This window comes from Poromitra crassiceps (assembly GCF_964638095.1).
Source record: "Poromitra crassiceps genome assembly, chromosome: 4".
Lineage (NCBI taxonomy): Eukaryota > Metazoa > Chordata > Actinopteri > Beryciformes > Melamphaidae > Poromitra > Poromitra crassiceps.
This window is the reverse complement of record NC_139626.1, coordinates 3,564,501-3,587,520: the sequence shown is the minus strand read 5'-3', so window position 1 is coordinate 3,587,520 and position 23,020 is coordinate 3,564,501. Positions and strand designations below refer to the sequence as shown.

At 49.3% G+C, this 23,020-nt stretch overlaps 1 protein-coding gene across 3 annotated transcripts in view; it reads right to left on the bottom strand.

The window, feature by feature from the left end:
* Window positions 1–23,020, bottom strand: part of atrnl1b (attractin-like 1b) — a 152,721-nt gene that overhangs the window by 76,385 nt on the left and 53,316 nt on the right. For all 3 annotated transcript variants that reach the window (XM_083634577.1, XM_083634579.1, XM_083634578.1), the window contains exons 18-20: window positions 16,439–16,681; window positions 9,810–9,947; window positions 3,522–3,615 (exon numbers count right to left, since the gene is read on the bottom strand). In XM_083634577.1, the coding sequence (XP_083490703.1) occupies window positions 3,522–3,615; window positions 9,810–9,947; window positions 16,439–16,681 (475 nt within the window). The remainder of the gene's footprint in view (window positions 1–3,521; window positions 3,616–9,809; window positions 9,948–16,438; window positions 16,682–23,020) is intronic.

The window sequence follows — 23,020 nt, the reverse complement described above, 5'->3', positions numbered from 1 at the left end:
AGCTTGGCAAAGTCTATATGGCCGACCAATAGAGAGCCGCAGTAACGAGTCCGGAAATCATCGATGCTAACAGCCCTGGTTCTTCACAGTTTTCGCCTATGGGAGTTTTGAATGGGTTTTTGGCGCGATGCTTCTAATAATCTCTCTGGGCAACGCTGGCTTAATCAAACGCGAACCAGTGTTTAGTAATATCATCTTCACACAGGAGGACCACTTTTACGAGTTTTGAAGCTTTTACTTGCCGTTAAAAGGACGGCTAGCTAGCAAACGGCTAAATGAGACTACACTTTTGAGTCGATGGGGATATATACGTCAATAACGTCACCACTTCAAAGGGCGAACACGGAAATTCTCTTTCCCTCACCTGGTTCAGCCCGTTCAGCCCGGGGTAATCAGTGCACACATCAACAACAGTCCAGGTTGAGTGCTGACGTGACGTGGAAGCCTATGCGACAGTGTGTAGTTCTGGATTAGCTTAGCTCGAGCATTTTACTTCTAGGGCTCGCATTTACGCTTCAAAACTCATGAAAGTGGTCCTCATGTGTGAAGATTATCCGACGGAACTCTGGTTCGCGTTTGATTAATCTTGCGTTGCCCAGATACCTTATTTGAAGCATCGCGGCAAAAACCCATTCAAAAATCCCATAGACAGAAACAGTGTAGAACCAGGAAGTTCGGGACTTCCGCATTCTGCCTACAAAAATACGTCATCCCTGCGGCTCTCTATAGAGCCTTCTCACAGGGGCCATTTTGTGGGGGGGATCTTTGTGATTATCGTGATCGCCTAGCCCTAAGTTTAAATGAACTCAGTGGTTATTATTAAAGATGGCTCTGAATTTGTCATCAAATCAATGTCTGTACTTTTAGCTTATTATGTTCAAATGATGTCATCTGGGGCCGACCACTTCCTCTGCATGAAATTACAAAACGTACCCATAATGTTTCTCATGCTAGTACTGTATAGCCTGGTAAAAGTATCAAACCACCTGTAAGCACCAGAATACAGGACATGACGTCTACTCTACTGTTAAAATGTGCACGCGGGACGACCCCCACACAGAGCCCCTGAATAGATTGTCCCGTCCACATTCTCAATGCTTCCTACACCCATGATGTAAACACGTGCGCCTATTTCTCGGCGTGACAACGGCAATATGCTATCAATATGCTATCACACAGCTGCTAGGTGTGTGTGTTTTTTTGTTTTTTATCCCATTTTTATCCCCCATTAGTGCTAATTTAATTTATTTATCCTGGTTGCTACTCCACCCTCTGCCGATCTGGGGAGAGCCGAAACTGGCTCCATGCTTCCTCCGAGACATTAGCAGTTAGCCAGCCGCTTCTTTTCACCTGACAGGGGAAGCTTCACCGGTAGGACATAGCACGTGGGAGGATCACGCTATTCCAACCAGTTCCCCTCCCTCTGAACAGGCGCCCTTAACCATCAGAGGAGGAACCACATTAGCAACCAGGATATTGCATGTTTTGGTGAAGGGGGTTCCTATATGAAGGAAACCCCCGGGAGGCACGGGGAGAACATGCAAACTCCACACAGAAAGGCCCTTTAGACGACCCCACCTGGGCGGTGGGCACTCGAGGACATGCGGACGGGCACGCATTCCTTCAGCGTTTACAACGTCGAGGTGGGAATCGAACCCTGGACCTTCGAGCTGTGAGGCGACAGCGCTTACCACTGCACCACCGTACCCCCCCTCGGTGTGTGTGAATGTGTGCAGCTCCCGCACATTTGGAAATGTCCGACGCTGACCACAGTAGGCAGACACGTGGTTTTGATGTGGGTACGCAGTGTGGGAGACACTTTGAGGCTTTAGAGAAAGAGAGAAAATGTACACCGTGGTGTGTGTGTGCGTGCGTGGGTGGTGTAATGTACACCGTGGTGTGTGTGTGTGCGTGGGTGGGTGTGTGTGTGTGTACACCGTGGTGTGTGTGTGTGCGTGCGTGGGTGGTGTAATGTACACCGTGGTGTGTGTGTGTGTGTGCGTGGGTGGGTGTGTGTGTGTGTACACCGTGGTGTGTGTGTGTGCGTGCGTGGGTGGTGTAATGTACACCGTGGTGTGTGTGTGTGCGTGGGTGGGTGTGTGTGTGTGTACACCGTGCCGTGGTGTGTGTGTGTGCGTGGGTGGGTGTGTGTGTGTGCACACCGTGGTGTGTGTGTGTGTGTGTGCGTGGGTGGGTGGGTGTGTGTGTGTGTACACCGTGGTGTGTGTCTGTGCGTGGGTGTGTGTGTGTGCACACCGTGGTGTGTGTGTGTGTGCGTGCGTGCGTGTGTGCTCATGTTTGCCCGATGACCCCTCCATAACTCTTACTGCATTAGGGGTATTAAAAAGTTAAGTGTCCATTCTGCTTACAACTGGGAAAGCACATAGATAAGGAGAGAGGGGGAGAATCCACCATGTCAGCAGAAATGCTCCTGGAGGTGGAGTTAAAGGCCAATAACACCAAGTGATGGTGTTACTGTTTACACCACCAAATCATTATGGAGGCCCAGAGAACGTGGGCTGATCTGAGCGCTCACAAATCCATGTTCTTGTGATCGCTCTGCCATGGAAATCTAACTCACTTTAGCAGTGATTTAATTCATTTGGACTGAAAAATGTACAGGGTTCTTAATGTTATGTGGAACTTCTGTGACCGTACAGCCCATCTATGAAACCCATTCCCTAATTAAAGGCCCTGTGGAATGGCATCTTTACTTCCTGTACTGGATGGACGCATTTCCTGTTGAAACAGGATGTTGGGGCGCGACACAATGCACTGAGGGATCGTTAAAAAATTAGAAACCAATGTAATTTGAGACAGGGAAGAGAAAGGCAAATTTATTTGTTGGGAGGGGTGGCAAAGATATTTATACTACTACTAATTATGCCTACTAGTGCAGAATGAGGTCACCATGAAAGATATTCTGATTACGGTACATTTTCCAGTATGTAAAAGTAATGGGAGGTCATTTCATGGAGACTTTTAACAAGATGGGTCACATGACGTGCAAATGCGGAAAAAGTGTTTCCATTACACTTTTGCGATAAACTGCTATATCGACATGTCTGAAAAACTACCTCATGAGAGCGCAAAAGCTTTTTGCGATATTTGGGAGGTTTTTCGAAATTTACGTGTTTTCATTACCCAATTTCTATTACGATATTTAGATTTTGCGCATTTCTGAGGTTAATGGAAACACGACTACTTTAAGTCGGTGATTTCAGTTGGAACATCGACAGCACAACTGCCCCCGTTTGACCTCTGCACACCCCCATTTGACCTCTGTGTTGCCCATCAAAGGTTTGCTAGATGTGGTTGGAATTAGTCTCCTTAGTGAGAGAAGCTGTGGCCATAGCCTGATGTGGAACTATTGAACCCCTATTCCACAAAATCTTATAAGTTCAATCGTTCATACTACATTTAAAAACTACAAAATGACAAGACATCTGTGTGTGTGTGTGTGTGTGTGTGTGTGTGTGTGTGTGTGTGTGTGTGTGTGTGTGTGTGTGTGCAGTACTCACAGCTGGCACTGGTCTCCTTTAATCCCCTTGGTGGTGCAGAAGCACTTGCCAGTTAACACCTGGCACACATTGGCATGACCATTACACTTACAGGCTAGAAGGAGCAGAAGAACACAGATGCGTCAGAAGATGGGGAGAAGGAGAGAGGGACAGATAGATTCTTGATTAGCATTAGATGGAGCTATCCTGAGGGTACGCTAAAGCCTACAATTCCCACAATCCATCCATCCATGTCACGTCACAGAAGAAAACCCAGAGAGATGCTTAATATTCTCCCCCTGCTTAAGAACGACTGACCTTCAGCTGGAGAGGTTATGATGCACGGAGGAGACAGATACAGGCCGCTGCTCGCCTCAGACACCACTAGAGCCTGATGTACAGGCCGCTGCTCGCCTCAGACACCACTAGAGCCTGATGTACAGACCGCTGCTCGCCTCAGACACCACTAGAGCCTGATGTACAGGCCGCTGCTCGCCTCAGACACCACTAGAGCCTGATGTACAGGCCCCTGCTCGCCTCAGACACCACTAGAGCCTGATGTACAGGCCGCTGCTCGCCTCAGACACCACTAGAGCCTGATGTACAGGCCCCTGCTCGCCTCAGACACCACTAGAGCCTGATGTACAGGCCCCTGCTCGCCTCAGACACCACTAGAGCCTGATGTACAGGCCGCTGCTCGCCTCAGACACCACTAGAGCCTGATGTACAGGCCGCTGCTCGCCTCAGACACCACTAGAGCCTGATGTACAGGCCGCTGCTCGCCTCAGACACCACTAGAGCCTGATGTACAGGCCGCTGCTCGCCTCAGACACCACTAGAGCCTGATGTACAGGCCGCTGCTCACCTCAGACACCACTAGAGCCTGATGTACAGGCCCCTGCTCGCCTCAGACACCACTAGAGCCTGATGTACAGGCCGCTGCTCGCCTCAGACACCACTAGAGCCTGATGTACAGGCCGCTGCTCACCTCAGACACCACTAGAGCCTGATGTACAGGCCCCTGCTCGCCTCAGACACCACTAGAGCCTGATGTACAGGCCGCTGCTCGCCTCAGACACCACTAGAGCCTGATGTACAGGCCGCTGCTCGCCTCAGACACCACTAGAGCCTGATGTACAGGCCGCTGCTCGCCTCAGACACCACTAGAGCCTGATGTACAGGCCCCTGCTCGCCTCAGACACCACTAGAGCCTGATGTACAGGCCGCTGCTCGCCTCAGACACCACTAGAGCCTGATGTACAGGCCGCTGCTCGCCTCAGACACCACTAGAGCCTGATGTACAGGCCCCTGCTCGCCTCAGACACCACTAGAGCCTGATGTACAGGCCGCTGCTCGCCTCAGACACCACTAGAGCCTGATGTACAGACCCCTGCTCGCCTCAGACACCACTAGAGCCTGATGTACAGGCCGCTGCTCACCTCAGACACCACTAGAGCCTGATGTACAGACCCCTGCTCGCCTCAGACACCACTAGAGCCTGATGTACAGGCCCCTGCTCGCCTCAGACACCACTAGAGCCTGATGTACAGGCCGCTGCTCGCCTCAGACACCACTAGAGCCTGATGTACAGGCCGCTGCTCGCCTCAGACACCACTAGAGCCTGATGTACAGGCCCCTGCTCGCCTCAGACACCACTAGAGCCTGATGTACAGGCCCCTGCTCACCTCAGACACCACTAGAGCCTGATGTACAGGCCGCTGCTCGCCTCAGACACCACTAGAGCCTGATGTACAGGCCCCTGCTCGCCTCAGACACCACTAGAGCCTGATGTACAGGCCGCTGCTCGCCTCAGACACCACTAGAGCCTGATGTACAGGCCGCTGCTCGCCTCAGACACCACTAGAGCCTGATGTACAGGCCGCTGCTCGCCTCAGACACCACTAGAGCCTGATGTACAGGCCGCTGCTCGCCTCAGACACCACTAGAGCCTGATGTACAGGCCGCTGCTCACCTCAGACACCACTAGAGCCTGATGTACAGGCCCCTGCTCGCCTCAGACACCACTAGAGCCTGATGTACAGGCCGCTGCTCGCCTCAGACACCACTAGAGCCTGATGTACAGGCCCCTGCTCGCCTCAGACACCACTAGAGCCTGATGTACAGGCCGCTGCTCGCCTCAGACACCACTAGAGCCTAATGTACAGGCCGCTGCTCACCTCAGACACCACTAGAGCCTGATGTACAGGCCCCTGCTCGCCTCAGACACCACTAGAGCCTGATGTACAGGCCGCTGCTCGCCTCAGACACCACTAGAGCCTGATGTACAGGCCCCTGCTCGCCTCAGACACCACTAGAGCCTGATGTACAGGCCGCTGCTCGCCTCAGACACCACTAGAGCCTGATGTACAGGCCGCTGCTCGCCTCAGACACCACTAGAGCCTGATGTACAGGCCGCTGCTCGCCTCAGACACCACTAGAGCCTGATGTACAGGCCGCTGCTCGCCTCAGACACCACTAGAGCCTGATGTACAGGCCCCTGCTCGCCTCAGACACCACTAGAGCCTGATGTACAGGCCGCTGCTCGCCTCAGACACCACTAGAGCCTGATGTACAGACCGCTGCTCGCCTCAGACACCACTAGAGCCTGATGTACAGGCCGCTGCTCGCCTCAGACACCACTAGAGCCTGATGTACAGACCGCTGCTCGCCTCAGACACCACTAGAGCCTGATGTACAGACCGCTGCTCGCCTCAGACACCACTAGAGCCTGATGTACAGACCGCTGCTCGCCTCAGACACCACTAGAGCCTGATGTACAGGCCGCTGCTCACCTCAGACACCACTAGAGCCTGATGTACAGACCCCTGCTCGCCTCAGACACCACTAGAGCCTGATGTACAGGCCCCTGCTCGCCTCAGACACCACTAGAGCCTGATGTACAGGCCGCTGCTCGCCTCAGACACCACTAGAGCCTGATGTACAGGCCGCTGCTCGCCTCAGACACCACTAGAGCCTGATGTACAGGCCCCTGCTCGCCTCAGACACCACTAGAGCCTGATGTACAGGCCCCTGCTCACCTCAGACACCACTAGAGCCTGATGTACAGGCCGCTGCTCGCCTCAGACACCACTAGAGCCTGATGTACAGGCCCCTGCTCGCCTCAGACACCACTAGAGCCTGATGTACAGGCCGCTGCTCGCCTCAGACACCACTAGAGCCTGATGTACAGGCCGCTGCTCGCCTCAGACACCACTAGAGCCTGATGTACAGGCCGCTGCTCGCCTCAGACACCACTAGAGCCTGATGTACAGGCCGCTGCTCGCCTCAGACACCACTAGAGCCTGATGTACAGGCCGCTGCTCACCTCAGACACCACTAGAGCCTGATGTACAGGCCCCTGCTCGCCTCAGACACCACTAGAGCCTGATGTACAGGCCGCTGCTCGCCTCAGACACCACTAGAGCCTGATGTACAGGCCCCTGCTCGCCTCAGACACCACTAGAGCCTGATGTACAGGCCGCTGCTCGCCTCAGACACCACTAGAGCCTAATGTACAGGCCGCTGCTCACCTCAGACACCACTAGAGCCTGATGTACAGGCCCCTGCTCGCCTCAGACACCACTAGAGCCTGATGTACAGGCCGCTGCTCGCCTCAGACACCACTAGAGCCTGATGTACAGGCCCCTGCTCGCCTCAGACACCACTAGAGCCTGATGTACAGGCCGCTGCTCGCCTCAGACACCACTAGAGCCTGATGTACAGGCCGCTGCTCGCCTCAGACACCACTAGAGCCTGATGTACAGGCCGCTGCTCGCCTCAGACACCACTAGAGCCTGATGTACAGGCCGCTGCTCGCCTCAGACACCACTAGAGCCTGATGTACAGGCCCCTGCTCGCCTCAGACACCACTAGAGCCTGATGTACAGGCCGCTGCTCGCCTCAGACACCACTAGAGCCTGATGTACAGACCGCTGCTCGCCTCAGACACCACTAGAGCCTGATGTACAGGCCGCTGCTCGCCTCAGACACCACTAGAGCCTGATGTACAGACCGCTGCTCGCCTCAGACACCACTAGAGCCTGATGTACAGACCGCTGCTCGCCTCAGACACCACTAGAGCCTGATGTACGCTAAACACTCAAAACGGAATATGCACTCGGCCATTATGCAATGGATTCCTTATCTTCAAAGGAAAGCATGAAAAGCACTTAAGTCATAATGGAACTTCATGCATTTGGGTCATTTTCTCCTCGGGCTCTAGTCTAAAGCAACAAAAAAAAAAACAGCCATAAGAATGTTCCCTTCATGGGTGTTCAACTGTGTAGTTTCACTTTACATGTAATGGCTAATAGCCTATGTATTAGCAGATTATACCTGAGACCACAAAGCTCCCAGGTGTGTGTGTGCGTGTGTGTGTGTGTGTGTGTGTGTGTGTGTGTGTGCGTGCGTGCGTGTCCCACGTGCAACAATTCTAACAATGACGTCCACGTCAGTTCTCAGGAATGCTCTTCATGTGTGAAATGAGACAGCATGGGTCTCCTCTTGACCAGGAAGCTCCAGTACCATTGCTCAGTCAATCTCCAATTCATTCAATAATAAAAGGCCCTGGTGGGGCAGGCGTCAAACGCTCTTGTCACAGTGCGAACGGCAGAGATTGAAATTGTAACATTGTGATCATTTACATAAAAAAATAATAATAATAATAATCTGAGACAGCTTTGATGTACATCCATAATGCTGCTTTACTATCTGTGTGTCTCCTGCTCAGTGCATTCAGATGAGTGAGTGCAACCTGCTATTTACAAGGCCATTTGCTTTTGAAAGCAAAGCACATAATGCCTGCTGGCTTTAATGTGGAGAATGGGTGTAAATACTATCGTCGGTCTACGCGTGTGGATTTAAGGCATTTAACCAAACCTCTTGTGGTCGGAAATGACTGTGACTGAGGCTTGTGCGTGCGTGTGTGTGTGTGTGTGTGTGCGTGTGTGCGCGCACGCGTGTGCGTCCAGACGATATTGAAAGGGGAAGTCAACCAAAATCAAGATGACACATATTTGATTTTGATTTCTATTTTCAACGTGGGATTTGAGGGTGGGAGAAAACGCAGAAACGATATACTATACTGCAGGAACGGCGTCTTTCACCTTCAACCTCACCTTCAGATCTCAACGAGTAGCAAGTCTGGTCTATACTGGATCCAGTCTGTTTTTTTAAGTGAGATTGATATTTCAATGGATTTGCCACAATCAACAATATAACAGCAGAAAGCTCTTTCCCTGACTCTGTTCAGTCTTGAAACACACGGAGCCTGTTCACTAATCAAACAGCCCCAAAGCATTTTTCACACATTCTAATCAATACACAACAGTGCCCTCTATTGGTTATGATACTATATTACTGGATGGTCATCACTCAGAGTCATCACACAACAGATTACATACATATAAATGATATATTACACATTATGTAACTAATTATTACATGTGGAATTACTACTGCAGATACATATTCAGGATCCAGTCCAAATCAAAGGCAGCAGTATGATCCAGCTGGAGAAGCTCCTAATAAATCATCTCTAAGATCACTGACTAGACTACATTGTAATCGTCAGTAGAAAAACTATTTTGAGTGACCTGTCTTTACATGTCTTTCTTGATGGAAGCAGTTGACAGTGCCAATATTTTGAGGGAAATTATGATATCAGCAATGTACCAAGGGCTAATAATAGCCAGATATGATCCTACTCCAGCTTCAGTATTTATGGGAAGATTTGAAATGGCATCTATGAGTGCGTTTACATGCAGACAATAAACAGTTTATTAGCGGATTGCTGGAGTTACCTGATTATTCAAATGGTCATGTAAACAGCATAAACCGATAAGCTTTATCCGTTTATGGCCGTTATCGGGTTATGAATAAACCGATAAACATACCTAGGTTTTTGGCCAATAACCTGTCTTTTGAGTGCATGTATACAGCGTATCAGGTTTCTTGTGGGTTTATACATCTGCGCATGTACAAGTTGCATGTAAAAAGTTGAATTACCGCCGCCTTCTGGAGAGAAATCAGACTAATTGACTGAATCATGTAAACCCGGATTTTTCCTATTGTCGGATTATTAAAGGGCATGTAAACGCAGAAATCAGATTATTGCCATAAACTGATTACTCACAGTTATCAGTTTATTGGTGTGCATGTAAACGCACTCTATGCTGGTGCGTTTGTCTGCCGTGACAAACACGGAAGGCTTTTCCTCTCGGAGGGAAGGACAAAAAGGATGAAAACGCACTCCCAACTGTTCTCAATGCAAAGTGGTACTTTTATCGTGACGAATCTGGCGAGTCTCACCTTGACACTTGCCGCCGTTGGTGGGGTCTCCGTGGTATCCAGGCATGCAGGTCTGGCAGTGAGGGCCGGTGGTGAGGTTCCTGCACTGCTCGCACACGCTGCCGTTCACACACGTGCTGTGGCCGTTACACTGGCACGCTGCGGGGGGAACATGTGACAGCACGGTCAGAGCAGGACAATATGGCACGCTGCGGGGGAACATGTGACAGCACGGTCAGAGTTGGACAATATGGCACGCTGCGGGGGGAACATGTGACAGCACGGTCAGAGCAGGACAATATGGCACGCTGCGGGGGGAACATGTGACAGCACGGTCAGAGCAGGACAATATGGCACGCTGCGGGGGAACATGTGACAGCACGTCAGAGCAGGACAATATGGCACGCTGCGGGGGGAACATGTGACAGCACGGTCAGAGCAGGACAATATGGCACGCTGCGGGGGGAACATGTGACAGCACGTCAGAGCAGGACAATATGGCACGCTGCGGGGGAACATGTGACAGCACGTCAGAGCAGGACAATATGGCACGCTGCGGGGGAACATGTGACAGCACGTCAGAGCAGGACAATATGGCACGCTGCGGGGGGAACATGTGACAGCACGTCAGAGTTGGACAATATGGCACGCTGCGGGGGGAACATGTGACAGCACGTCAGAGCAGGACAATATGGCACGCTGCGGGGGGAACATGTGACAGCACGTCAGAGCAGGACAATATGGCACGCTGCGGGGGGAACATGTGACAGCACGGTCAGAGCAGGACAATATGGCACGCTGCGGGGGGAACATGTGACAGCACGTCAGAGCAGGACAATATGGCACGCTGCGGGGGGAACATGTGACAGCACGTCAGAGCAGGACAATATGGCACGCTGCGGGGGAACATGTGACAGCACGGTCAGAGCAGGACAATATGGCACGCTGCGGGGGAACATGTGACAGCACGTCAGAGCAGGACAATATGGCACGCTGCGGGGGGAACATGTGACAGCCCGTCAGAGCAGGACAATATGGCACGCTGCGGGGGGAACATGTGACAGCCCGTCAGAGCAGGACAATATGGCACGCTGCGGGGGGAACATGTGACAGCACGTCAGAGCAGGACAATATGGCACGCTGCGGGGGGAACATGTGACAGCACGTCAGAGCAGGACAATATGGCACGCTGCGGGGGAACATGTGACAGCACGGTCAGAGCAGGACAATATGGCACGCTGCGGGGGGAACATGTGACAGCCCGTCAGAGCAGGACAATATGGCACGCTGCGGGGGGAACATGTGACAGCACGGTCAGAGTTGGACAATATGGCACGCTGCGGGGGGAACATGTGACAGCCCGTCAGAGCAGGACAATATGGCACGCTGCGGGGGGAACATGTGACAGCCCGTCAGAGCAGGACAATATGGCACGCTGCGGGGGGAACATGTGACAGCACGTCAGAGCAGGACAATATGGCACGCTGCGGGGGGAACATGTGACAGCACGTCAGAGCAGGACAATATGGCACGCTGCGGGGGAACATGTGACAGCACGGTCAGAGCAGGACAATATGGCACGCTGCGGGGGGAACATGTGACAGCCCGTCAGAGCAGGACAATATGGCACGCTGCGGGGGGAACATGTGACAGCACGTCAGAGCAGGACAATATGGCACGCTGCGGGGGGAACATGTGACAGCACGGTCAGAGCAGGACAATATGGCACGCTGCGGGGGGAACATGTGACAGCACGTCAGAGCAGGACAATATGGCACGCTGCGGGGGGAACATGTGACAGCACGGTCAGAGCAGGACAATATGGCACGCTGCGGGGGGAACATGTGACAGCACGTCAGAGTTGGACAATATGGCACGCTGCGGGGGGAACATGTGACAGCACGGTCAGAGTTGGACAATATGGCACGCTGCGGGGGGAACATGTGACAGCACCGTCAGAGCAGGACAATATGGCACGCTGCGGGGGGAACATGTGACAGCACGTCAGAGCAGGACAATATGGCACGCTGCGGGGGGAACATGTGACAGCACGGTCAGAGTTGGACAATATGGCACGCTGCGGGGGGAACATGTGACAGCACGGTCAGAGTTGGACAATATGGCACGCTGCGGGGGGAACATGTGACAGCACGTCAGAGCAGGACAATATGGCACGCTGCGGGGGGAACATGTGACAGCACGTCAGAGTTGGACAATATGGCACGCTGCGGGGGGAACATGTGACAGCACGGTCAGAGTTGGACAATATGGCACGCTGCGGGGGGAACATGTGACAGCACGTCAGAGCAGGACAATATGGCACGCTGCGGGGGGAACATGTGACAGCACGGTCAGAGCAGGACAATATGGCACGCTGCGGGGGGAACATGTGACAGCACGGTCAGAGTTGGACAATATGGCGCACGATCATTGCCTCAAATCTCTGCAACAGCTTTAAGTCAACCACATACTAAATAACAACAACAACAACAACAACAACTTTGAATCAAGCCCGTTCAGAGGTGGGCGTGTTGCATAGGGGTATAATATCTTTAGTGTTGCATAATATATTTAGTGTGTTAATAGGGTCATACTGGAGAACAGAGAACAAACCAAAACAAGGCCAAATAAAAAAAATATTTCTTTCTTTCTTTTTAATCGAGCTTTGTTTTTCTCTCTCCCCTTTTCTGCCCTGGCAAATTCCCCCTGCTGTCCCGGTCGTTGCTCCACCCCCTCTGCCGAGAGCCGTAGATTACCCCCCCCCCCCCCCCCCCCCCGGAACAGGTGCCCCGACCAACCAGAATTGCAGAGGCCTGGACACACACCCTTAATTCGGCTTCTCACCAGCAGACAGCGGCCAATTGTGCCTGTATGGACGCCTGACCAAGTCGGGGGGGGGTGGGGGACACAGGGACTCGAACCTGCGACCCTTGTGTAGACCTCAACTCTACCGCTGGACTACCCTGACAGGCAGACACCCCAAAAAAAGAAAGGATTTCTAATTGAATGGTTTCGGGGCAAGAAAGGTGAATCCCTGCCAACATGCTCACATTCATCCACCTCTGATGTGAAGATGCATCTTTCTGTTTTCATTGACTGCAACAAGTCACTTGAGGTCGCCTCACTCCTCCTTCACTACGGGGGCTCAAAAGTCGCTCATCCCGATCTCGACTCTTCCCGTCCCCTGGCACCTCAATGGTGGAACGAGCTTCCACCTTCGGTCAGGACGGCCGAATCACTGCCGATCTTTTGGAAAAGACTAAAGACACACCTTTTCAGGCTCCATCTGGGCCCTTCTTGATCTAACTTCTTTCTAAAAAATAAATAAATAAAATAACCTAAACTAAACTTGTACCACTATTCCTTCAGAAGTTGTAGTTGTCACAGACTGTGCTGCATAGTTGATTGCTCTATTGCTGACAAAAATGTGTTATTGTAAGTCGCTTTGGATAAAAGCATCTGCCAAATGACGTAATGTAATGTAATGTAATGTTTCTCTTCACACAGCTATTTTTATAGAGTGATTTTCAATGACTGCGTGTAATTCACATACTAAACATTTAGGATCCTCCTCCCTGTGGCTAATAAACAGCACAGAGTTTAGTCACAGGAGCTGTTAGCTGCTGCTGGTGCCAGTGCTCGCTAGTGGACCAAGACTTTTCTCTGAGGCGTAGAAGACAATAAGAGGGAAGTCACTCAGTACTCCTCTCTGCTTGGGAGGGAGAGCATGGAGGTACATCATAATAAATATGTATTTTCATTAAGTTATCCTTTATTTATCCCCATGGGGAAGTTCAACCTCTGCATTTGACCCATCCTCTACTAGGAACCTTCCTAGAACTAGGAGCAGTGGGCAGCCGCAGTGCAGCGCCCGGGGAGCAACTCCAGTTCTTTTGCCAGTGCCTTGGTCAGGGGTACTGACAGGAGTATTAACCCTAACATACATGTCTTTGATGGTGGGAGGAAACCAGAGCACCCTGTGGAAACCCACACAAACACGGGGAGAACATGCAAACTCCACACAGCAAGGACCTGGGACGGACCGGGGTTCGAACCCGGGACCTTCTTGCTGTGAGGCAACAGCGCTAACCACTGAGCCACCCATGTCATCACAACGATTATTTTTTTGCCTTTTCCATATTCTTCACATGGCTGCAGCCATTACGGTAGATGTTTGTTATCAACTGGGGAGTTTGATGAACCTAGAGTTAAGCCTCCCATTGGCAATATAAATAATCCTCCTATTGGCAAGAAATTACAAAGATAATTTTGTAATTAGAATAAGAAGAGTTCATCTCATGCAACACTGATTTATATTAAGATAGACTTGTTGTTGATTTTGCAGCTATTCTTAGGTGTGTAGCATTAAGCCGGGACAATTAACCCCTGCTTTGGAATAAGTTGTAACATTTCTTCCATCACTTTCAGTTCAGTTACAGAATCTCTCGAGTACATGAGGCTATGTTTTTTCCATCCAAATGAGAGTTCTGCTATAGGAGTGCATTGGAAATGTACTCCTACCATGTACATATTACACCCCACTTACACCTGGCTTTTAAATGTGACCTGTATCCACATATGTTATCTGGATGATATCTGGATAAGGAAAAATGCATGCAAGGTGTAAATGCATCATGATCAGGATGTGATCAGATCTTCCTGACCACATCTGGAGGTAGCCTGGCTCACATTGTGTTCAGATCTTTACACCTGGTTTATGGTCAGCTGTGTGTGACTTCCAGATTTGCCTAAATGTATCCTCACATCTCACAAAACAGCAGCACATTCGTCAAGGTTGATCACATTATTGATAGAACAGTGACAGAGCTCCTCACACTGAGAGCTTCTCAAGTTACAACTTTCATTAATAAGTATGTTATCAGCTTACATGGTGTGGTTGCACAGACTGTGGCTTGAACAGTATAGCATCTTCCTAAGGTTGCATGTCTATAGGGTCAGTAGGGAGAGATTAGTTGCATAGGGATACAGTAATAGGCATCCCTGATAAGAACATCTCTCGAAACTTAAGACGTTGTAGCCAATAGGCAATCAAAGCTCTCTCTGTCATCTGACACATACATATACTTATGACATAATGGCCTAGCATTTCAGTGCGACAGTAAGTGGCTGACTAGTCTCAACGCCAGACCCATGAGAGTTCTTACGCTGATACACTATGTTACTACATGCTGCAGAGCGCTCTCTGGGTCTGATACACTATGTTACTGCATGCTGCAGATCTCTCTCTGGGTCTGATACACTATGTTACTACATGCTGCAGAGCTCTCTCTGGGTCTGATACACTATGTTACTGCATGCTGCAGATCTCTCTCTGGGTCTGATACACTATGTTACTACATGCTGCAGAGCGCTCTCTGGGTCTGATACACTATGTTACTGCATGCTGCAGATCTCTCTCTGGGTCTGATACACTATGTTACTACATGCTGCAGAGCGCTCTCTGGGTCTGATACACTATGTTACTGCATGCTGCAGATCTCTCTCTGGGTCTGATACACTATGTTACTGCATGCTGCAGATCTCTCTCTGGGTCTGATACACTATGTTACTGCATGCTGCAGATCTCTCTCTGGGTCTGATACACTATGTTACTGCATGCTGCAGATCTCTCTCTGGGTCTGATACACTATGTTACTGCATGCTGCAGATCTCTCTCTGGGTCTGATACACCATGTTACTGCATGCTGCAGATCTCTCTCTGGGTCTGATACACTATGTTACTGCATGCTGCAGATCTCTCTCTGGGTCTGATACACTATGTTACTGCATGCTGCAGATCTCTCTCTGGGTCTGATACACTATGTTACTGCATGCTGCAGATCTCTCTCTGGGTCTGATACACTATGTTACTGCATGCTGCAGATCTCTCTCTGGGTCTGATACACCATGTTACTGCATGCTGCAGATCTCTCTCTGGGTCTGATACACTATGTTACTGCATGCTGCAGAGCTCTCTCTGGGTCTGATACACTATGTTACTGCATGCTGCACATCTCTCTCTGGGTCTGATACACTATGTTACTGCATGCTGCAGATCTCTCTCTGGGTCTGATACACTACGTTACTGCATGCTGCAGATCTCTCTCTGGGTCTGATACACTACGTTACTGCATGCTGCAGATCTCTCTCTGGGTCTGATACACTATGTTACTGCATGCTGCAGAGCTCTCTCTGGGTCTGATACACTACGTTACTGCATGCTGCAGATCTCTCTCTGGGTCTGATACACTACGTTACTGCATGCTGCAGATCTCTCTCTGGGTCTGATACACTATGTTACTGCATGCTGCAGATCTCTCTCTGGGTCTGATACACTATGTTACTGCATGCTGCAGATCTCTCTCTGGGTCTGATACACTACGTTACTGCATGCTGCAGATCTCTATCTGGGTCTGATACACTACGTTACTGCATGCTGCAGAGCTCTCTCTGGGTCTGATACACTATGTTACTGCATGCTGCAGATCTCTCTCTGGGTCTGATACACTATGTTACTGCATGCTGCAGATCTCTCTCTGGGTCTGATACACTACGTGAGAATTACACGGAGGCCATGGAGGGCATGACCCAACCTGAATGTAGTTAGGGTTAGGGTTAGGTCTGGGGAGAAAGTAGGGGATGTCTCTCACCGGGGCAGTGGATGAAGGCCCACTCGTAGCCCTTGTCCTTGGGGCAGATGTTCGGCTCCAGGCTCATGTCCTGGCTCTGGGCCTGGCTCTGCTGCTGGCCCTGTTTGGCCGGCCTCTTCATGGGCCCCCTGTAGGAGCCCTCGGTGCAGAGGCCCCGGCCCGTGCTGCTGGGATCTCCGCACCAGCCGCACTCTGGCTGCTCCAAGCACTGGTGACACGTCCGCAGGCCCGAGCAGTTCTGGGCTGGTGGAGAGAAGAGGGGTCGAGGGCGCGTTACATTTGTGCAATGCTCCTAAATAATCAGAAAGCATACATTTCTAAAAACCAAGTATGTCTGAGAAGAAGTGATTAGGTTGCGAGCTTAACTCCTCTCCTATGCCACTTCTTTAACGGAGCCCACTTCCTAGTACCAGTTCAAAGAGTTTCCAGTTTCATTCCATCGTATTAGCCCTCCTCAAATGACTTTAATCTGCGATGATTTTTCAGCTAAGTCTCGCTCACTAGCTGCTTTGTATAGTTTCTTTTGTTTAGGCACATTTATCAATTTCTTTTCATTTGAACTTCAGCAGGATAGTCACCTTGAGACAAACATTGGCAGCATATAAAATGTGGACCGACTCAAAGCGCCAGCAACAAAAGCAACTGGCCAACGCAGCAGCATACAAAACCACCCAGGATGTGACTTTTCACTTGTTGTTTTTTTTCCAGCCTTTTTAACACGCACAACTCCCCCCCCCCGCTCTTTTCAGCAACTTAGCACCTACCAGCCAGGACCTGCAGATGAAGAAGCATGTGAATGTGCTTTGTGTGGTGAAACACGAAGCAATCATCTGGTGAGCGTTCAGGACAACACATCGGAGAGCCATGCAGAGGAGCCAGTGACACGAGAGCAACAGTTGATGGAGAGGAAAACAAAAGGATAGAAGGAGCTAGAAAGAGTGTCACCAAAGTAAAGCAGCGGAGTTTAGCAGCCGCATGTCCTTCAAGGAAAGGCTCAAATGTGATGTGTAAAAGCGGCACCCCGCCCAACTCAGAAAGCAGAGGGAAGGAACGCTGCTGTTTTGCCAGTTGTGGGCTGAACTCTGAGGCCACTTCAATTGCTTGACAAGTTTTCGCGTCGCCACACAGACCATTTAGGGGAGAAAACACTATTTGAAGGAGATAAACAAGCCATTCTACTAATGGATGTGAAACCATGACGAAAAAAAAAAACATGATTTCAGACGGACAAGCCCGTCTTTATTGTCACACGAACACACCAACACATGCATGCGGCCACAAACACACACTCATGCTGACGGTGGCCGGTGAAATATGTCCTCTGCATTTGACCCATCCAGGCTGGTCCTTTCCTCCGGGGGGCAGGCCAGGAGCAGTGGTCGCTTTTTCTTTCCAGCGCCCGGGGACCATCATTGGACCATCATTGGACCAACTTGAAATGTTGTCGTCACTGGTCGGATGACGATCTTCTGCATGTTTTTAGTGGGGGGTTATGTACGGAGGAACCCCCTGGGGAGCACGGGGAGAACATGCAAACACCACACAGAAAGGCCCTTTCGACGAGATAGCCCACCTGGGCAGTAGGCACTGAAGATATGTGTGAGATATGTGAGAGAGACAGGAATGTATGGGAGAGAGAGAGAGGGGAAGACATGCAGCAAATGACCGCAGGCTGGATTCGAACCCGGGTCGCTGCAGGGAGGACTGAGCCTCATATGGTACACGCACTACTCAGTGAGCCACGACGAAGTGAATATTTAATGTCTTCTGTTTAAAGGAAGAAGAAAATAGAACAGTCTCCCTTTTGATCTTGAACAATTAATTCTAGATCTCAATATTAAAAATGGTCCCTGTTATAGAGACAAGGACAGGAAAGCCAAGATTCTAACCTGTGGTGAGAGAACTTGAACCAAGAGGGTGATTTTCCTAGGATCTGGGTTATACTTGCTAGGTTGAGTACTGTCAAACTAGATGAAGTAAAACCTATTTCAGATGACACGGTGGATCAGTGGTTAGCACTGTTAACTCAACAGCAAGAAGATCCCAGCCAGGTTCAAACCCCCGGTCCGTCCCAGCTCCTTTCTGTGTGGAGTTTGCATGTTCTCCCCGTGTTTGTGTGGGTTTCCACAGGGTGCTCCGCTTTCCTCCCACCACCAAAGACATGTATGTTGGGGGTTAATACTCCTGAAGGCACTGGCAAAAGAACTGGAGTTGGTCCCCGGGCGCTGCACTCCAGCTAGTTCTAGGAAGGTTCCTAGTAGAGGATGGGTCAAATGCAGGAGGATTAATTTATGAATAATCAGTTCATCCTCGAGTCCAAGTGGATGTTTGAGCCAAATTTGAAGAAATTCCGTCAGGGTGTTCCTGAGATAACGCGTTGACAACGATCCGTCAGATGTACATACTGCGGACAGACAACCTGAAAACATCATGCCTCCGGCCACGGCTATCGCCAGCGGAGGCATGAAAAGTTCAGAAAGTTCAGAAAAAAATAAAGTCAACCAGGGTTTAGAACTTCCACCATGACTCGATCTTTCACATTCTAACTTCTGTCTGAACCGAACCCTTGAGGGTCTGAACCACCTATACTAAAGACTGAAATAGGAATAAAAAAAATGATCTAGCACGGAGGACTGGCTGTTTGATTTGGAAAGGTGCGGTTACACAGACGTTGGGAGAGGCATTTTGAATTATGAATTACTCGACAGGTGGAAATCATCAGAACTGTGTCCAAACTAAAGCTTTCGCTTTAAAGCTAGTGACTCACTGGATTCACACTTCCTGTTAGTCTCTCTCCTCAGTGTCGAGCACCTCAATGAAGAGAAAGGAAGTGAGAGCCAGTTCGAGGAGAGTGGGGATAGAGAGAACGAGAGGAAGAGGAGTGGGGATAGAGAGAACGAGAGGAAGAGGAGTGGGGATAGAGAGAACGAGAGGAAGAACAAACTGCAGGAAGAGAGAGAGAGAGAAACGGAGAGCGGCTGAGGGGAATTTATAGGACAACCTTCTCTGTCCTTCATGCCAAAAAGGTACAGATTCATCATGACAAATATCCACAGCATCCAGGCCAAAGTCTCCGGGCCACAAAGCACCAGTTGGCACAAATGAATTTGAGGCTCCCTAAATTCGTTACTCCCTAAACTGTTTTTATGATCTGCCATACCTGTGGGTGCTTCTCATTCATCACACAAGATTAAATAGCAGAGTAACCTAAAGAACTACAAGCACCTTTAGGCAAACAAGAGCTCTGATCAACTCAGCGTAGAGCACCAGCGGGGATTAGTCCAGAAGTAGCATGCAAGGCAGAGGGCCCGGACTTCCTGGATCTTACGGGGGAAAGTCAATGGGGTTTTATAATGGGGATTTCACTTAAACGCATAAAATAAGCTCTGTGGTTAACCACTGGTTAACGTAAGTTTATGAAAACGGCAGCCTTTGTGTCAGCACGATAATCTTCACAAACGTGAACGTTTCAAATAAAACACATTTACGTTTCAAAAGTCATCAAAGTGCTCCTCGTTTGTGAAGATTATCTGCTGAGCAAAGGCCGCCGTTTCAGAAACTTTTGTTAACCACAGAGCTTATTTTATGCATTTAAGTGAAATCCCCATTCTAAAACCCCATTGACTTCCCCCGTAAGATCCAGGAAGTCTGGGACTTCCACCTTTCCGACTACAAAAATGTGTCATCCCTGCGGTACTCTATTGTGCGGTGAAACAACTGATAACAGCGTCAGCCATGCGTCTCCGATATGTATTTAGTTAACAATGGCACACGCTAAGGCTTTGGCATTTTGTGTATGTTTAGCCAATGTTACAAGCTACAAGCTACAATGTTACAAGCTACAAGCTACAATGTTACAAGCTACAATGTTACAAGCTACAAGCTACAAGCTACAAGCTACAATGTTACAAGCTACAATGTAACAAGCTACAGTAACACCGTGTTTCTGTTTACAAAACAGATAACAAGATGTGATTTCATTTAATGATGTTTTTCTTTCCACTATGGTTCTAAGATACTGGTTCGTTTGGTTTACTCTCCTCTCTTATCTGTATCACTCCTCTATCCTCATCGGTATGTCTTTGTTTTCGCTGCCATTGGTTCTGGCTTGTTTCTGTGTTTGTCTTTGATGGTGAAGCACATGGTAATCCTTTAGAAAAGTGCTATATGGGCGTCCGGGTAGTGCAGCAGCAGTTTCCCTGCCTACCAACATCAGGGTCACAGGTTCGAGCCCCCGTGTTACCCCCGGCTTGGTCGGGCGTCCATACAGGCACAATTGGCCGTGTCTGCGGGTGGGACGCCAGATTAAGGGTACTAGAAAAAGTAGAAATAGAGAGCACTCCTTTCGAGCATCCCTCGCTGCCTGGCGTGCAGTGCCGTGCACGCCCACAAGGGGATTCAGAAGAAGAAATTGCTAGATAAATACAGTTATTAATATCAAGTTGTTATAATCTCAAAAGAGTGCGTATACACACGGCAGCAAGCCATGTGCTGGACACTCAATGGTGAAACTGTTACCAAATGCACAATGGTTAAGATTCTTCCCAGAACGTCTTTGCTGCCATCGTAAAGGAGTATTCCTTATGCAGTACTCATTTACAATTGAGGCTTGCCTAACCACTTAATAACATGCAAACTAAGTCTACATACTGAGAATCCAACTAGGACATAAAGGATATCAGCATAGAAACTTATTATTATTATTATTATTATTATTATTATTGTTGTTTATTGTGCTAGATAGTTAGCCAGTGTCGGCAGGGATGAGTTGGGCTTATTGTGCTAGTTAGCCAGTGTCAGCAGGATGAGTTGGGTTTATTGTGCTAGATAGTTAGCCAGTGTCAGCAGGGTGAGTTGGGTTTATTGTGCTAGATAGTTAGCCAGTGTCAGCAGGGTGAGTTGGGTTTATTGTGCTAGATAGTTAGCCAGTGTCAGCAGGGTGAGTTGGGTTTATTGTGCTAGATAGTTAGCCAGTGTCAGCAGGGTGAGTTGGGTTTATTGTGCTAGATAGTTAGCCAGTGTCAGCAGGGTGAGTTGGGTTTATTGTGCTAGATAGTTAGCCAGTGTCAGCAGGGTGAGTTGGGTTTATTGTGCTAGATCATACATGGGCAACATACGGCCCGCGGGCCGTATGCGGCCCGCCGGCGCCCCCTGTGTGGCCCGCGATGGTATTGCAAAAAAAAAAAAAAAAAAAAAAAAAATTTTTTTTTTTTTTTTACAGTGCACCTGAACGCAACATGCAAGATACCCGCTGAATAAGTGTCCAAATGTTCATGTCATTCTGGCCAATACTCTTCTGTTATAGCATTTCAGTCTGGAATATGGAATATATTTCAATAATATTTATGACTAAAAGGCTAAAAGTAATCTCATGTGTAAGAAATGACTGTTCTACATTGAAGTAGAAATTTAAATAATTAACTTGTTGGTTTTGGATTTATTTAGCTTCAAGAGCGCATTTTTGTTCTTGTGTGACCCTCAACACAGGCTTTGAGAATCCCGGGCCACTTACTGATACTTAAGCTTAAAATAACCCACTCATATTCTGGTTTATTTCAAGAAAAACATTTCGGCTAGTGGAAATTCTAATTGGCTGGTAACTTTAAAATCTAGCAGCCATATTGGCAGGTGGTGAAAAAAGTTAATTTCAAGCCCTGCAGGGAGAGCAGGTGGTCACATAGGAGTGCGTGAGAAAAGGATCAAATATTGGTGGTTAAGACTGAATAATGACATCACAACTGTTAATTTAAAATGAGTTATTCCTCTAAACCTGGCTTCAAATGCCCAAAATGTTTCGCGCTGGCGCCGTTCAGCCCTCAGCAAAAACTGGTAGCGAGGACATTTTTTTGTGGCCCTCTCTATCATCAAAGTTGCCCATCCATGGGTTACGGCGTGACAATATTTGTTCGGCCCCCGGCAACAATCTGGGTTTCTCATGTGGCCCCCCATGAAAAACAGTTGCCCACCCCTGTGCTAGATAGTTAGCCAGTTTCAGCAGGGTGAGTTGGGTTTATTGTGCTAGATAGTTAGGTGAGTTGGGTTTATTGTGCTAGATAGTTAGCCAGTTTCAGCAGGGTGAGTTGGGTTTATTGTGCTAGATAGTTAGGTGAGTTGGGTTTATTGTGCTAGATAGTTAGCCAGTGTCAGCAGGGTGAGTTGGGTTTATTGTGCTAGATAGTTAGCCAGTGTCAGCAGGGTGAGTTGGGTTTATTGTGCTAGATAGTTAGCCAGTGTCAGCAGGGATGAGTTGGGTTTATTGTGCTAGATAGTTAGCCAGTTTCAGCAGGGTGAGTTGGGTTTATTGTGCTAGATAGTTAGGTGAGTTGGGTTTATTGTGCTAGATAGTTAGCCAGTGTCAGCAGGGTGAGTTGGGTTTATTGTGCTAGATAGTTAGCCAGTGTCAGCAGGGTGAGTTGGGTTTATTGTGCTAGATAGTTAGCCAGTGTCAGCAGGGTGAGTTGGGTTTATTGTGCTAGATAGTTAGCCAGTGTCAGCAGGGTGAGTTGGGTTTATTGTGCTAGATAGTTAGCCAGTGTCAGCAGGGATGCTTTTGTAGCATAGAGGTTGGTGAATGAGGGGGCT